The 19,680-nt window shown below is 28.8% G+C and overlaps 1 protein-coding gene across 1 annotated transcript; it reads right to left on the bottom strand.

Moving 5' to 3' along the window:
• Positions 1 to 3,434: 3,434 nt before the first annotated feature.
• LOC114162260 (gibberellin-regulated protein 6-like) lies at positions 3,435 to 4,719 on the bottom strand. The gene is made up of 4 exons (XM_028046087.2): positions 4,519 to 4,719; positions 4,344 to 4,379; positions 4,112 to 4,163; positions 3,435 to 3,963 (listed from the first exon to the last, which is right to left on the bottom strand). Exons 1-4 carry the CDS (start codon positions 4,585 to 4,587, stop codon positions 3,782 to 3,784), a joined length of 339 nt encoding a protein of 112 aa, XP_027901888.1. The 5' UTR covers positions 4,588 to 4,719; the 3' UTR covers positions 3,435 to 3,781.
• Between the last annotated feature and the right edge of the window lie 14,961 nt (positions 4,720 to 19,680).

Genomic DNA, 19,680 nt, shown 5'->3' with positions numbered 1-19,680 from the left:
CTCTGACTAAAGGTAACTTTTTTTTATATATTATTGTTGATGATAAACTTTATGTTACTATTTCATATATATTATTGTTATATTGTTTGGATTCTATTGCCATGAGAGCTTATTTTGAATAAAAAAAATGATGCAAAGAAATTAATTTTTTTTAATTAAAAATAATAATTTATATATAACAAATATAATTTGGTCCCTCTAAAATTTTTGGTCAAGTTTTGCCACTGCGTACTTCATGCCTATTAATAAAACTTACCAAAATCTTCCACAACATATACTCACATTGCACCATAACATTCTGCACTTACCGATTCATGATACACAAAAAACATATTTAATTTTCAATTACATCCTCACAATGCACCAACAAAAATTGCACTTATAAATTAGACACATAATTTACTACCGGCAACTCCACATCATATTTACAACATCAAAATTCAATCTTAAACACCAAACTATACTACTTCTATTATATACCAAGAATCCATATCACACTCATCTTTGCACATAAACATGAACCAAAATCGATTAACTTACCTCTCATAAACAATTTCTGCCACCAATAATTCCTTAATACAATTCTCTATTGTCCAAAATAAAACTTCAAAGCTACAAAATATATATATATATATATATATATATATATATATATATATATATATATATATATATATTTCATAACACCAACTAACATTTTCCTTTACCTCAAAACCATGAACAAAATTATATCAACATAGAATTTTTGCAAATGTTGCTCAATCACAAGAACATAATATCACTACCGTAACAAGATGATCATATAAAATTTTACGTTCCTAGTTCATCCATATTCACAAACAATATTACAATAAATTTTATTTTTTCTTTTAGATACAAGAGCTTAAAAGTTTGGTTAAAATATTTTATAAATTGTACTTGGGTGATATATTTTACAAATTATAAATTAGATATTTTCATACTAAAGTGTTTTTTAATACGCTTAAGTGAGGATGAAGTGAGAAAGAAGAAGGAAGTAGAATATTAAATTAAAATTGTTTCTTTAATTTGTGGTTGTTTAATGAGTTGTTATGAATCTTGAAAAAATTTCAAGATCAACAATTTTTATGTTACACTTGGATTTTAAACTCAAGAAAAATGTACGTTACATTCTAATAAAATTGTTTGGTTATTTTATCTTTTGATTATTTCTCTTTTAAATTTGAATTAATTTAGTCTTTTCAAAATAATATTATTTTATTTTAAAACATGATTGGAATATTTTTGAATGATTAAAACATTTGTTTCTGAATCAATAATTATTTGATTTGTTTCCAAAATTTTTGCATCAGTTAACCAATTAATTCCATCTATTGTTTTGAATTTTTTAACTATAAATGAATTGGTTTTTATTCCATTAATTTTGAAATATTTTAAATTTCTATATTTACAATTAATAATTATATGATTACTTTTTAAATTTTTTTTATCGATTAATTGATTTCATTAATTATTTTAAATCTCTTTAATTATGAATGAATCTTTTGAGTTTGTACATTTTTATTTTTATTCTTCTATTTGTTCGTACATGTATTCTTATATTAATTTTATTATTATTATTATTATTATTATTATTATTATTATTATTATTATTTTAATAAATATGTATATATTGTATTCAAATGTTTTCCTTAATCATTGATGCCATGCATGCTATTGGTGGTCCTGCAAGTATGTGTTTTTATTATTCTCTGGATTTCATTTTGTTTTTAGCACTTTGATTATCTGGACATTGATTTAAATCTTTTGAGATTTTTAAAATCTTTCAAGTTCATGCATTTCCATCTAATTAATATATTTAGGACATAAACTAATGAATTTGTATATATTATTGTAACTATTTTCTTAATTAAATTTTAGAATAAATTTCAATAATTTTATTCAATATGTATATTTAATAATTTTTTCAATTAATAGTATTACTTTATTTGTCTTTGTATACATAATATTTAACAAAAACTTAAAATATCATATTTCCAAACATTACGTTTGCAATAAATAGATTTCGAAACTCTTTTCTTAATTAAATATAATTATGAATACTATTATAATTACAATGCTAAAATTTTAATCAACATTTATAATTATTTAAACATTTTTCTCTGATTATTAATTTTATCAAATAATTAATTAAAATTAATAATATCATTAAGTATTATTATTAATACTATGAATTAATAATATTACTTATTATTAATATCATTACTTATTATTAATAATCAGCAATAAATATTGCTATTATTAATAATTTTATTATCTGTTTGTAATAATTAACAAAAAAATGTGTAGACAACATTTGAACAATGATAATAATTATACTTTTAAATTCAAGTTGTCAAAATCTTTCTAATGTTTTTTTTATTATATCTATGTTACATATATTTCGATGTCATGATTTTTTACTATTCTTTATATTTGTTGGTCTATATTTTGTAGATTTAGATAATTTACTATTTATATTTTTTTTTCTTCGTAACATTTGTATTTTTAAACAATTTACTATTTATATTTATATGCATATGGTCTGTGTAATTTTATATTGTCTATTCTTGATATCTTTTTTATATAGTCTAACCTTTATATTTCTATTGAAAAAATTTATATCGTTCATCATCTTTATTTTTATGGAATCTATTATTTATATTTTTCTATATTATCTGATTAATATTTTATTTAAAAATGAATTTGATTTCTTAATTTTAATTAACTCAATCTTAATATATTTTATGATAATTATATATATATAATTATATATATATATATAATTATATATATATATATATATAATTATATATATATATATATATATAATTATATATATATATATATATATATATATATATATATAAATTAAATGCATTTTCATCATAAAATTAATTAAAATATTATTATTTAATTTTATAAAATAAAATACTTATTAAATTTAATTATATTTTTTCTCAATTTTAAATTAATTTAATAAATATACTATAATTCCTTGCAACGCACTGGTAGAAGTACTAGTTAATAAAGGGTTGAGAATACTACATTTTTGAATATGCTTAGTGAATTATTTATGATTGTATTTCTTTAAAACTATTTTGTCAATATAATATATCTTATCGATATTAGTAACGCCATGATAAATTTTATCCTTAGTTATTGAAAAACTGAGTCTGCAAAATATCCAACTTTTAGGAGGACATCTAAGAGGTATCTAGACATCTTCACAGTGCATCAAATATTATTTTATTTGGTGTTCTATGTTTTTTCTTTATAACAATTTCGTACGTCCAATAACATTTGTAACTCTCACTACTTTATGCACTAGTGGCCCTGCTTCTGCTTCTGATGCAGCAGATGCCAGATTCTACACGCAGGAGAATAGGAAATTGTAGAGAATCACAAGGTACAACTATTAAAATAAGCTTGGATCTTCAGATCCTTTAGCCTACATGCCATATCTGTCGTAAACATTACATGACTCGCATCATAAAATAACTTCATTATATATGAAACCAAAAAATAGAACAATGACAAAGATAATTGATTAACCAGAAGAACACCCTCTTGTTCAGGATTCTTCATGAAATTAACGAGTGGTTTAATTTCACGGTAGAGAACAAGATGGTTAATTTAGTAGTAGTCTTAGTGAAGACCCAATTGTACTAGGTGCTACCCGAAACGCATGTAGCAACGGCCATAGTTGGTGGTTCCACTTTGAGTAATATAAAATTGTTGGTCAAATGATGCTTATATAACTTCAAGGGCATTTGGGTCCTCCACGCTTGGTCTTCCAGTTGTTGTAGCAGGGGCACACAGACTTGTTCCCATAGTAGCCAGGAGGAACACATAGGCAAGTTTTGCAGCACTTTTGACAGAAGAACATGCATGGCTTGTGGTACTGTGTCTGGCTACATCTTCTTGTGCATTCAGAGGGGCACTCTGATCATACAAACACCACTCATTAGATCACACATAATTCAGATATAGTTGAAAGCAAATTGAGTTCAAAACCTTCAGAAACTTTTGGTTCATGAACCCTGATGAATATTTTGGTTTGTAAAACATCATTGAGAGTATGATTACTCACGTGAGCTCTTTAGACTCCCAGGTCCATAATTCCTCCCGGCTCCATTATTACTCTGAAAATTAATGGAAAGAAATAGTCAAAATATAATTTCTTTTTTTTTTCAATTCTGAAATTTGCCGACCAATTAAAACCAGTCATTATATGTTGATCTGATATAATTTTCACATGACAAACACATTAGTGAAAATCACACCATACAATAGTTTTCAGTGATTAAAAAAGAGATACTCACTCGTTCCAAGTGATAAGCAGCATCTTTTGCCATAACCTGAAACCATAGGAAAAATAAATTCGAACAAGGTTTAGACTTAGAGCAAATATATTATCAAACAGCTTGCATACATAGCTTACATACATAACTGTAACATGTAAATGCAATAATGGGTTGTTTTAGAAGGGACTATAACCTGAGTTGTGATCATGGAAATGGCAAGGAGAGCCAGAAGCAGAACGCAGAGAAACTTAGCCATGGCCATTGCACTGCAGAAAATGGTCGAAATGGTGTTTGTAGAGAAAGAGAGAGAAAAAGAAAAAACAGAGTAAAGAGTGTGGGGAAGGGGTTTAAGAGGCCTAAATGGTTTGGTGCCTTTGGTTTGATTCAGATGCAGCGGTTTGTAAGCGCTATAAATAGACGCTGTTTGGTTTTTAACTCTGAAAAGGATGCATATTGGATAATACTGTATTATTTAATTATTAACCGTATAGTATAATACTGTATTTATTGTATTTATTATGTGTAGCAGTACCTGTTTTTGTATTCATGAGAAAGAACGTGAGCTTGTACCTTTCATTGCTATGCTATGCTACCGTCTTATCCCAAACTTTTGCACCATTCAATAATCTTATTTTATTTACTATATTCATCCTTGAAAAATACAACACATGATGACTCTCTACAAAATAAATATGTATGATCATCATGCATCAGAATGATTTCAGCACAAAATATTTTTATATATTCAATAGCAAAATATAATCCATTACAACTTGCCAAATTAAAATAGCATATTGTATTGTAGAATAATTTTGGTTTGAATTATTTGTGTTCATTAACCTTTTAAAATATTACATATATATATATATATATATATATATATATATATATATAAGGTAACCAAATTCACTCTTTCAATTCATTAAACAAATGAATGAAAAACATACATTTGTTGCTTGTTTTCTACCATAGTAAGTTGAAATTAAGCTATGTTTTAAAAATCGAATTGTCATTGATATAATAGAAAGACGTGTTTAAAGGTCTTTGGTTAGATTGGTTGTGGAACCGATACTAACTAAAATAATACAAATGATTGAATAATGTGAGAAATAACATTAAAGAAATACAATGTCAGAACCTAATATTATTAAAAAAAACAGTAAAAAAATAGAGTAAAAGAAGGTAAATTAGGATAGAGAGAATGATGTAAATGGTTAGATGAATTGAAAAAGATTTAAAAGTGGGATGAGAAAGGAAAGAAGAATATGGAGGTTGCAACGAAAGGCATTTATTGTTAGTTAGTAGCAGCATGGTTTTGTTTGTAGTGAAAGAGGAAAGAATAATAAGAAAAAATGTGATGATGATTAGTGAGAGAGAGAGAGAGAGAAGGAGAAAATAGTAATTTTGGTTGATGAGGGAAATCACATGGGTTAAGTTAAGAGTGGGGTCGAGTGAGGGATACATAATTGAAAGAGAAAGAAGGGAAAGCCATGTGCAAGAGTGCATCAGCACATGACTCAAACATCGCCCAAAAAAAGGACAGCAGTGCGCACGATACGCTGTCTGTCACCCCCCATGCGATGCTCTTTTTGGGCCTTTGCTATTCACACTCTTCTAACTTTTCTTTTCTTTTTATAAATAAATTAATACTAATTTCACACACTTGCTTTCATACAAATTGCTTCTCTAAAAACTACAAATTCATTTCATGACCTTTACATCTTTAGATATTTGTTGAACAACCACCGCAAAGAAACGATTATGTTATTTCCAGGATTAACTTCTACTACATAGTTTGAAAAAAAAAATGTATAAAATTAAGAAACGTAAATTATGTTTAAGTTTATATAAAAGTAATATTAAAAAGTTAAAGAACTAGTTTCATCATATTGGTGACACGAAAAAAAAAAAAGAGAATGAAAGAAAGAGTTGTGATAGAAGTAGTAATAGAGGTGCCAAATGTAATATTTGTCTTTCTCCCTACTTGCCTATATATGTGCATGTGTGTGATGGAGATCTTAGAATCTCCAACACTTTGTTTTCTATTACTTTCATCTTCAATTATTTTATTTGTGGTCCTTTTTTTTTTACTATAAAGTACAAGGTAGTGATAATAAGGGAAAACACGTTGTTTTCATATTATAGTATCTCTCTATTAAAATTCACTGGATTTCTAAAGTATCATGGGTATCATGCTGAAGGTAAGTATACTACTATTTCATAACTTTTCTGGGAATTTTAATACTTTATTCAAGATGATGAATGAAGTAGCCATATCGTACCTTTTTGATAAAGATAGCATATACAAGGCTTCATAAGATTAAGGCACGTCTTAGTATATTTCACTTTAAATTACCATAGTTCTATATTTATATAGGTTTATCTTTGTTATCTTATTAATATAAATTTTGTTATTTTCTTTAGTAAGCAAATTAAATGTAAATTATAATATGAGAAATGAGAAAGTATTATTTTTATTTATATTATATTATAACACAATATAATATTAATATATTATTATTATTATTATTATTTATTAATAATATAAATATGTTGATCTAGAATTAGACATAGTTTGCAAGTTCAAATGAACCAATATAAAAATTTGTTAAAATACTTCATTGATCCATGTTTTTGTATCAAAATCTCAAATAGGTTCCCATATTTTTTTTTTAGTTTCAATTAGGTTCATATTTTTGAAAATGTGTAACAATTAAGTCAATTCCGTTAGTATCCTTATCAGCGTTAAGTATATACTGTTGTAAAAATGGTGGTTTAATATATTGAAAAATATATGATTGTTGCATTGCTCATTACTTTTCAGTTTTTAACCATTATTGGTGCAACTTTTTGATGTGGTATTTATATCAACATGAATATTTTTAACCGTTGTTGTCTTATTAACCCCTCTCTCCACCTATAAATAAGTATCTTATGCTTCCTCCTATGACACACCTTCAGACTTTTATTTCTTCTTTTCCTTACATTTTATACTCCATTTATTTTATGTCCTCTTTGTCTAAGATCCTAGATCCTGGGTTTATTGATACTCTGTAAAGAGTTGTTTATCTTGTTAGATTTTGAGATCCTCGAGATATTCGAGATGTTCCTGTTGTACCTTGAGGAATTTGCGCATATACAGCGGATAAATCCTTAAGGGCAGTGATCCTTCATGCCTCAGGAAATACTTCTAATTTATGTTTTATGCAGATTATCCAACATATACCACATGTCAGTTCCTTATTTTTTTTTATTATAAGTATGTGCCACGTGGCACATACGTAACGTTGTTAACACCATACTAACAAAATGGATCTAATTGTTACGCATTTTCAAAAATATGGACCTACTTGAGACTAAAAAAATAATATAGGAACATATTTAAGATTTTGAAACAAAAACGTGGACCAATGAAGTATTTTAACCTATAAAAATATAATGCACATTCTATCTTTCTCCTTATCTCTTTGCATTACATGTTATTTTTATCTAAGCTAATTAACTTGAAATGAGTCTTTTGAAGAACATGCATAATTAGGACATTTTTAAACATGCAAATGAGTTAAGTTGTATAACTTTGCATGAACTTAATCATATGTAACTACTTCTAGCTAATGGCTTAAACTATCGTCTGAATATTCCTTATCAAACAATATTTGTGAAAAGTGTCAAAAAGTTTTTAAAAACATAATTCAACCCTCCCTTTATGTTTTTTCATATGCTTGAAGAGAAGAATGGCATTTAATGTTGTACGAAGCACATTTAATGCACCTCCACATTCACACTTGACAAATGGAGAAGATGAGGCTATTTGAGTTCAAAAGCTCTCAACAATAAAAAAAGAATATGCAATAAGGATCTTTCTTTGAAACTCTATCTAAAGCTACTTTTTAAGAAGAAAACAAGAGACATGATCAAGTACAGAATGCTAAAATAGTGTCAAAATTTTTCTATAACCTTAAATCTTTGTGAAAGAATATTGTTGTGTTCATATAGAAAATTAGAAGAGAGTGAACATATTTGTATACGTTGTAAGCTCCCGTGATCTTTGTGATCACAATTATCTTTGTGAGCAAAGTCTTGTGATCTTTTTGATCACAATTATCATTTTTGTTATATGTGTTCATTACATATTATATTATCATATATTAACGAAAGAATGAGAGATTTACAAACCAATATTGGAAAATATTTCATGATAGATCGTTTGTTAATGTAAATCTATCGTGTAACAACTTGATATAAACAATACAGTGAAATTTTTTTAAATCAGTTTTAAAACAAAATTCAGCTCTCCCTTCTTGTGGTTTAACCTATTTTCCAGACACACAAACACTTTGCTCTATACTTTTTGTTTGATAAGGTTTTTGTTTGAATAGATGATAACTTTGTTTAAGAGACAATAAACCTTAGGCATTAATGTCACACCTCGGAGACATATAAATGCTTTTCTGTGTAGGAAATTTTCATCTCTTTGTTTATCTCGCTTTGAAGTGTCAACCTTAAGATCCCTTGAAGAACTTGATTAAAGTTGCTCCACACAAAAATCTTTTTCTAAGAAAGGTGGAATGACAAGTGTTATGGAATCAACCAACTATATATGTCATGTTGGAAATATTTTATTATAATTTAAAAAATAAATAATTAAAATAAAAATTCTACTGTTACTGAAGTTTTCATGAACTTTATATAGGACAAAACTTTATATTCTATTTGTCATATCCTCAAATATGTTTCTTACAAAGGTTGTAAACTTCTTATGAGTCATGAAAGAAAAAAAACACATTTAAAATATTTCAAAGTGTGAGGGTGTCTTGTAAATGTTAATATACCTCTTAATGAGAATAAAAAAAAAACTTTGGTTATTTATTCTAATAAATTTCTAGAGATGTTTCCTTTAAATGATAAATTGACTAAATTGTCTGAGATACCTCTAGTACTGTTTTTGCCATATAGTGATAATATTATTTGTGTTTCTTCTAGTTATGACCATATGTCCAATTTCTTGAGATTATTGAATGATATATTAATGTAATTGAATATTGATTCTGGTTATACAAAACCACCTACTAGTTATAGTTATGTTTTAACTTTGGGTGGAGGAACAATATCATGAAAATCTGCTAAACAAAATGATATACCATGGGAGCAAAGTTTCTTGTTGTAAATAATACTAGTGTTGCTCATATAGATATTTATTATCTATATGATTTATGATTATTAAATAAACATATACCTCCTATTACATTGCATTTTGACACTCAAGTTGCTATATATATAAAACTTATAGCAAAATTTTTGTTGAAAAAAAATCAATAAGAAAGTGAGACATAAATTTATTAGAAAGTTATCACTCATATATTAATTTTCTTGACTTTGTCAGGTCAGAAAAAGTTGTTGATCCGCTCACCAAAGGATTAATGCATCAATGAGTATTTGAGTCGTCGAAGAGAATGAGACTAAAGCCCATAAATTAGTTGCAACAATAGACACCCATCTCTACATGAATGACGATCTCATGGAATGAAGTTCAATGGTAACAACGAAGTTGTTGTTAACTAAAGTACACCAAATAATTTGATTAAATCCTATGTCTCATTTCTATGGCGAGGTGTACTATAAATTGTGACAATAATTAGATTTAGGTATATGTAATATTATGCTTGTATATTATTTTTTAAAATACCTCTGAATAAACTCAATGAATATTATTGTAGGGGTGTGAGTCACAAACCACCCTTTGAGGGTTTACCTAGTGAGTTTGATGGTGGGGCCGCCATTGTGAGAAATTGGCAAGTCTCTAAGTGACACTCACGAAACAAAATACATGCATAAGGCCGTAACGTGCACCCACTAATTAGAACCTATAATGAACATCAGTATTGTATGTGTTACTTACTAAAACCCGATCATAGGGGATGTAGTTCAAGACAATCAAGTCTCTACATTTTCTCGGGTGGAAGTTTATAAGCACTATGTGTAAGGCTCAAACCTAAAAGGTTCCTTACTCTGAACTACAATATTTTGTTTTAAAAAATAATATATTTTGTTTTATTTTATTTTTTAAATTATGTGAGAGATTGTTGGAAATATTTTATTATAATTTAAAAAATAAATAATTAAAATAAAAATTCTACTATTACTGAAGTTTTCATGAACTTTAAATCTTATGAGTTAATGAGATTTATGGTTAACGACTATATTTTTTATTACAATTTACTCTGTCTTTTCTACCTATAAATACCACCTAGGTTCATGGGAAAAGACACAACAAAGCAACCAAAAATATTAGAGTTTTCTCCGAAGTGTTCTTTTTTTCCTCTCTATATTATCTTTAAGACATTGATGTTCATAAGGTTTGGAGATCCTTCGTTGCACTCGATCGATCTGACAAGTTGTTGTATCTTGAGAGAGAAATGCATATGATTTGAAACACATGATTGTGTATTTGTATTGCCCTGTGCAGTGGGGGCGTTTTCTTTCTAAGGATAGTGCCATGCATGCCTCAACCCAGGCTTTTTCTATGCTTTCCTCATTTATTTATTTTTTATCTCTTATTGTTATTATAATTGTTAGGTCTCTGATTAATATTCGTTGATTTATATATATGTCTTGGTATTATTATTGGTTTAATAATTATTATTATATTATTTTATATTTTTATTATTAATAGTATTATTTGAGTAATCATTTTTCTATCATGTCAAATCCTAAAGAGGAAAGAAGCTACCGACCGTATAACTCATGTTGTAAAGAAGCACACATGCATAAAATGCTTCATGGAGAGCATTTAATGCGTCTGCGTGGTGCTTGGATGTGGACAAATGATAGACGAAGAAGATGAAAGACATGTAAACCTCAAGGACCTTTTTCTTCTCAACTTTATACAAAGAAGTTCTTATGAAGAAAAAACATTGGCAATGCTTATGAAACAATTCTTAATGCTTTCAAACAATCCTCAACCTATGCTTTTGTAATTAGGAGCAATGTTTGTATTCATAGGAAACTAGAAAGTTATACTCATCCCAAAATATTTAATAAAAATATAAATTTTAATAAAAATATCAACTTAAAATTATACAAAAACTAAATTTTGTCCCATTTTAAGAGGGACTAGGAGGGACATCATTGCTTTATTTTAACAAAAAAATGGGACTAAATTGAATAAAAAAAATATGGGACTAAATTGAGACTTTGTCACGTGGCACTACCATGTCATACGATGTCACAAACCACAAATATACATAAGGATGGTAACAGGTCGAGTTGGCAGATAAAGCCTACCCACTACCTGACCCATAACAAAAGAATTCACTCATTACTCGCCATGTTAATCACCTGCTACTCACTGGTTACTAGTTTAAAAAATACCCATGAAATTTTTAAAATTCGTGGGTACCCGTGGATACTCGCGAAACTTAACAAAATATAAATTAGAATTTAATTTTAATTACATTTAATTTAATAAATTATAAATTATAAATGAAACTTTAATTTCATTTTTTTTTCTAGGTATCAAATATCCATGGGTATGGATAATATGCTATTCGCCTTCACCGGTTTATAAGTAGATATTAAAATACCTGTTACCCGCAAATAATAAATATTCGTAAGTACCAAATATCTGTTGTGGATACCTGTGGACACGAATATTTTTGTCATCCCTAATTTGTAAACTACTAACAAAAAATGAACTAATTGCATCAATTTTTTACAAATTGAGATTAAAATGAGACTAAAAAACTCGAGAACCAATTTAATATTTTTTAAACGGAAACTAAGATTAAAAGAGTAATTAAATCTTAATTAACATCGTTAATTCTCATTGCACCATTCGTTTGTAATTAATTATTCTAAAAATCGATTTATCTTTAACCATAACATTATAAGTAAACGATAAGATGAAGACTAATTTGTTTAAAGTCATTTTTTGAGTTATAAAATTCCTGGCAAATTTTTTTATCCGCCAGTATTGTATGCGTGTTAAAAGATGTTAGTTAGATTTGAATGAATTTGATTTACAAAATACCAACTAAAGGTTGACCAATTATGCAATATGTTGCAGAAACATCCAAAATTGATTTTGGATTGGATCTCAAATCCCTAGGATGACTGAGGTGTGGAAAAAGGGTAAATAAAAAGAGTGGGCAATGGAAATAGGAAAAAAAGGGGTGTGAGTAGTTTTTTTCTTTCTATCTATGGACCTTGACTTTTTCCTTAGGTATCTTGTTGGCAGCCTTAACAAACAACCCTCTTGATTCTTTTAAATACTTCCATTATTAATAATCTATTTATATTAGAATCGACAATTTTATTCTAAAAAAATTATCATATTTTTAACATTAATTATCAAATAATATATTCTATAGTATTATACTGTTATTTTATTGTTATACCTGAACAATTACTTTTATTCTATTAATATAATATCACACACTCATACTATTATTATTATGTAATAATTTATGTCTATATATAAAAATATAAACATTTTTTTATATATTTACTTTTTCTATTTTATCCCTAATAATATAACTTTTAATTGATTTGTTAAGGGAAATTTTTATTGTTAAAATTGTCCTCATTTCAGTTTAACCTTCTTTTTTATCTATTTATTCAATTGATTTCATTTTCATTATCTTATTTTTCAATTTCAACCCTTTTATGTATTTGTTATTTTTTTTCCATTGCATTATTTATTCCTTTTGTAGATATTTTTTTTCTTCTTCTTTCTTTTTTAAATTCCATTGTTCACTCGAAAACATGAAAAAAAATATTCATAAGAGAGAAAACGTCAAAACGTCAAAACTGCAGAATTTAGGAACAATTTAAAAACCATACATCTTTACATTAAATGACACTGAAATGCATGCCAAATAATACAATGTCATCATCACCTCTGTGACTCATGCACCAAAGATTAACCCAATCAAACAATGTTTCTACCAAACATGAATTTTAGAAATAAAAATCATTAAGCGACATTCAATTCCTTAAAAGAGAGGAAGAAAATTGAAAACCTGAAAGTGGCAAGGGATTCAACAACATGGATGACAGTTACAATTAAAACTATGATATTTAGCTTCAATTTCGAATATTTAATTATATTAAATACTTGTTTTTTACTTATATTAAATTTGTTCGACAACAATAAAACTTCATTTCGTAATATGTATTAGTAATTTACTATTTTTTCTATCACATACATCGTTATTTGGCCTTCCAACGATGAAGAATTAATTGATGTACAACTATGCATATGTAATTTAATGATACTCTCTCTCTCTCTCTCTCTCTCTCTATATATATATATATATATATATATATATATATTTATTGTTTATAGTTAAATTATAATATCACTTGATATAATATTATAAATATTTAAAAAATGTATCATACATGCGTTACAGCTCGTGCATATATTAATGTTAGTAATAATAACACTATACAATAATATTTTAATATTTATACTCACGAAATGAATAATAATTTAACAACCTATTTTGTTGTCCATGCTTATTATCCACTTATGTAATATTTGTTCTATTCGCATGATTTTTTTTTCTTGATTTGAATAATTTCATTTTGTCAATTTTCACTCGCCATTTTATTGTTATCCAGTTTTTCATGTGGATATATTTTTTCCCTCTCAAACACTTTCAAAGCTTACTTATTCTCTTACTTACCCAGAATATTAATTTTGTAGGAATATATGAATTTTTTACATTATTGAAGCTTCTAGATATTTGGTCCTAGTTTGGACTGTATTCATTTTCGGTTGGGTTCAGAAAAATCCTTTTATAAATTGGGAATGATTCAATATATATTGGGAATGCTTCGGTAAATCCCCCCAAAGAACCTCTAAAAAAATAACACCGGCATAGATTCGGATAACCTCTTGCAACACCATATGTGTTGCGTTTAATGAACCCAAAGTTACTTTTCTTTATTTTTTTTTCTTTTGAACATAGAGAGATTCATGGGCTTTATCATAACCACTATCAATACTACAGATTTTAAGAATTTGGCCAAGAGTTAAACATAGTACCTATGGTTATAGTTCCAGATAAGGTGATGTCAACTTTAACTCATGTTAGAAGAACATGAGAAATAAGCAGCATTTCAAAATTTGTGACTATTACGAAACATCTGAATGCCCCAAAAAAATATGGATGGTAGATGCCAAAACAACATGTTGCAGTTGTTTGTTATAACTATTTTTTATCAATCTTAAAATAAAATCAATGTTGTCCAAATAATTTCTGGATGATTTGTAGCTTAAGGGGTGATAATGGTATGGATCAACTACAAAATGTTAGAGAAAAATAAGATTGTGGAAACGTTTCTCATTGTGATTCATATTCTTATCTCACAAATAATCCATGAAAAACAATACCATTTTGCAAAAAGAACATAAAAATGAGTTAACACTTTAACAAAAAAGAAGAAGTTACCTTTATAATGAATCATAAAAAATAAGTGTAAAAAATTCGTTACTTGAAAAAACTTATCAAGATGATAGCCAAGACAAGGACATATAATGTTAAAAGAGTAGAAAATAAATCCAAGATAAAAAAAAGAGAAGGAATGTAGTGAAGTAAAGATGAGATGTGTGATTTTGTATATAATAATGTGGTTTTGGAAAAAGGAGTTGATCTTGGAGGAGAAGGAGTCCGTATGTTTATACGAAGGGCTATGGGACACCAACTCAACTAAAACCAACCAATCTGTATTTGTAGAAATTTCGGAGCACGTGGAGTAATTTGTGGATGTTTAAAACAATTTCTATGTTTTGAGCCTAACACAACACAATTAAATTGAAAAATCCCTGAATTGCGGAGAAAGAGATTTTGCAGTATTCATTATTTTATAACAATCTTTCACATATTGCAAAACCATCATATAGAGATAAAAAGAATATATGAAGAAAATCTCGGGTCTCATAGAAAATGGAATGCATCAAAGTTGGTATAATAAACTATATGAAAAGTCCTACAGTGAGAAACTTAATACACTGTGTAGTTGGTATAACAAGCTACATGAACTAAAAACACTTGATGCGTATAGTGGTTTGTTAATAGCAATACACTCCCAATATTCTTGTTGTTATCGTTGTGTTGCGCTTACTAGGCCATGCACGTGCTTGATATTCATAAGTGCTCTAGAGATCATGCCAAGATCTCATACAAGTATACCCACTTGACACTCATATAGGCGATTTCATCAAGCATATGCTAGAAATCATGCACCACCAATAAGAGATATGAAAATCATTAAAAACTTGTTTGTTTTCAAGTAAGCAAGTTCCATTCCCTCAGATGTTTCTAAAATCATATTTTTTCCAAGGGGTTTAGGCAAATGATCTACTAGATTTTGTTTTGACTTCACATAGTCAATGAAAATAGTTCCACTATTTAATACCCGCTTCACCAAATATGTCTCAATTGTATATGTTTGTTCTTTCCATTGTAGTTTTTGTTTTTAACTATAGCTATTGTCGATTGAAAATCATAAGTATTGACACATATGAGGTTAGTTTCGTTCCTAGAGGAATGTTTGCCAAGAAGTTTTTCAACCACTTAACTTCATTACCAGCCCTTTCGAGAGCAACAAAACTCAAATTCCATTGTTGATCTTGCAATAATTGTTTGCTTAACTGATCTCCATGTAATCGCACCACCCCCAAGTGTGAATACTTAACCACCAGTGAATTTGTCTCATTTGAATTATAGTTCTAATTAGCATCATTGAGTACAACGATAAATGTATTATATTCAATGGCATAATCCATTGAACCTCTTAGGTATATCATAAGTCTCAACTACATCCAAATGTTCCTGATTAGGACATTGAGTGTACCTACTGCATAACAATATCAAGTCTAGAAAAGCTAAATAAATGCAGTAAGCTCCCAATTATCTTGGCATACTAAGGTTGAAGAATTGATTATCCTTTATTTTTCTTTAATTTAAGGTTAGCATCATAAGAGGTACTCACTGGTTTGAAGTCATAATATCTAAACTTCCTAAGAAGTTTCTCAGTGTATTATTCTTGGGATAATAATATACTATCTCCCTTCATTGTGATTACAACTCCTATAATCACATTGGCTTCACTTATGTCTTTCATTTGAAACTTAGATACTAGAAACAATTTAGTTCTAAAAACTATCCCATTGCAAGTACCAAACATTAACATGACATTCATATATAAAGACATATTTACCATTTTCATATTTTAGTGCACATACATTTATCAATAACATCATTAAGTGAAAAGCCATCACAAAGTATTTTTTTTTTCATTTTAAAATTGGGGTTAGATAGGTTAACATTACCTTAGGCATCCTCACACTCTTCTTGTTATTAACCACCAACCTAGTCGTGCTTATCTTTTGAGAGATAGGCAAGGAAAGAACAAACACCTTTGTGGCAGTCAAGTACGTCCACTACATCCTCCACCATGACAATTCCATCCTCCATCAGAATCGTTAAATCGAACATGAAGATCTCAAATATGGAGTGAATCCCGATCATGATCGTAAAAAAAATAAACTCGTATACAATGTCGTTTACCCCCTTCCTCTCCATAACCTCCATCGTCAATCAGACAACCACAATCATCAAAACCACGAATGCTAGACACGAGGGGAGAACCCACACTGATACTAGAGGGCTCTTCTAAGACTCACTTTTATCGTCTGCCAAAGCCAGCACAAGCTCCAGTCTAAGAGACTTTGTCATTGAACTTCAATACCACCATAACTATCTCCCCCATATGCGTCGTGATGAGCTTAAACTCGATTAAGACGTGCACTAAGATCAGGAATGTGGGAATGGAAAGTGTAACACCCATGAAGACGATGAATTACGTGAACTCAGGCTTATCTAAGCTATTAGAATTGTTGCACAACGAATTACATTGGACAAAAACAAAGAGGGGGTGAATTGGTTTCTTAATAAAAATTAGTTGAAATACCGTTTTGGTCCAATTTGTTCAATTTGGTCCCTGTTTTGCTAAATTATGTTCAATTTCGACCTTTTCGTAAATGCCATTTAAATTGATAACTGACACTGTTCACATATGTGGAATATTTTAATTATGATTGTTTGTGTTTTTGTTCAAATAAGTCCCTATTTTAGTTAAATTTGTTCAATTTATTCCCCACCCTCACTTCATTACCCTCAACTTCCACTTTATCATGACCCTCACCATCCACTCATCACCCTCACCCTCCATTTCATTACCCTTCACCACTACTATCACCACCACCACCACCATTGTAGCCGCCACCACCTCCACCAAACTAAAACCACCATACCACTCTACAACCATAACCACCACCATACTAAAATCATTGTCACCACCAAAAATCTAAACCACAACCACTGCCACCACCACATTAAAACAACAACCACAACCACTAACAACACATTAAAACAACTACCACCCCCTTCAACCACCACCATCACATTAAAATTACCACCACCACTACCATGCCCACCATCACACTAAAATCACATTTACCACACTAAAACCACTATCACCACCAAACTAAACCCACCACCACATTAAAACAACAACCACCCTACAATGACCCCTTACAATCATCACCACCATCGCACTAAAATCACTACCACCACTAGCACCTCCACCATCCCCTACAATCACATTCTCCTTTTATCAAATTCCCTTTTAAAATCAAAGTTACCATAAAATCTTTTCCTTTATAATAACAGTTAATTAATTAATTAAAGAGAGTATGGAAAAAAAAAATTTGCACAAAATATTTTATATTGGTTCAAATAAAAAGATCCTATGTCTAGTTGTTAATCACTCTTAAAAGAGAGATTAACCAAAACTAAATATTACAATCATAGTAACAACAATTTAGGATAGAAATCACCTCCTTTGAAGCCATAAGAGATTAAAGACACATAGAGGATGAACTAACTTACATAACAACAATAGCAGCACCTAATCACCTAAGAACACTTTGAAATTTAATCATTCTACCCACACTAGGTTTTCAAAGCTTTTTTACAAAGAGTTTTTCAGTACTCAACGTGTCTAACTTTTGTATCTTTAAAAGAGGTTTCGTCCTTTTATTTGTAAAAACTATTTTCAAAAATTAGGGTTAGAATATGAAAAGTCAAATTACAACCGTCGCTAATAATCGATTATTGTAAACAACAACCGATTATTCCAATAACTTTTCTCTACAATAGTCGATTATCATAAGTGATAATAGATTATCACAATGTCGTTTGAAAATTTTGTTTTCCCTTATGTGTTTCAATGTTGTTGCTCTATGACTCTCAAGACTCATCCTAAAGCATTTTAACTACTATTACGAGGTTTTACAAATATATTACAAAGGCAAAATATTATTATCAAAATTACAAGTCTTCCAAAAAATTATTGGTTTCTCTTTAAACCTTTGGACTTGGTATCATTATCAAAACAATATCAACTTCTTTTCTCAACATGCGCCTTCCATTGTTTTGCAAAGAACGATGACAACGCAGACGAAAGGAAGAGATTCCCACGACAACGAAGGCTTTTGCTGCTTTGTGTTTGATGGGTTGTTGAAGGAAGAAAGGATAAATGAAGCTACACGCTTGGTTGATAAAATAAAGGCCGACGGATTTTTCAACTGTACACAATTGTCTCTTTTATTACATTCTAATACAACTATTTTCTTATCCTTTTCTAGGATAGAACAAATGATGGCTTTTTGCAAGTCCCAAAGATTCCATTTGCCAAGTGTCTATGCATAATCGAACCTTCTTAATTTTTGGACAATACCATTTATTTTCCAAAGGTTTGCAAACAAAGAAGAAATATCGAAAAAATGAAACTTTAGATAACAAAGAATGAAGATTTCATGAGCTTGGTGTCTATATTCTCATGGGTAAATCCTTAAGATTGGTATAAAATATGACGAGATCACAAACAATATGGGTTTCTTGAGGCGTGTACGATCACTGCCTTTAAGGATTTATCCACAGTATATTATGCAAATACTCAGGATACAACAAAAACTTTTCAGATATTTTCAAGGATCTCATAAGTAGTAAGACCATATATTTTAAGAGAGTAGAAAATAAACCCACGATAGAAAAAGAGAAGGAGTATTTAAAGTAAAGATGGAATGTGTGACTTTGTATGTAGTTTTTGGGTTTTGGAAAAGCGAGTTCATCTTGGAGAAGGAACCATATGTTTTTATGGAGGAGTATGGGTCAACAATTCAAAACTAAAACCAATCAATTTGTATTTGGATGTTTAAAACAACTTTTGTGTTTGTAACCCAACACAATGTAGTCAAATTGAAAAATCCGACGGAGAAAGA

Source organism: Vigna unguiculata, chromosome 9, assembly GCF_037176805.1.
Source record: "Vigna unguiculata cultivar grain cowpea cultivar isolate G323 ecotype 2 chromosome 9, ASM3717680v1, whole genome shotgun sequence".
NCBI lineage: Eukaryota > Viridiplantae > Streptophyta > Magnoliopsida > Fabales > Fabaceae > Vigna > Vigna unguiculata.
This window is presented reverse-complemented; position numbering and strand designations above follow the sequence as displayed.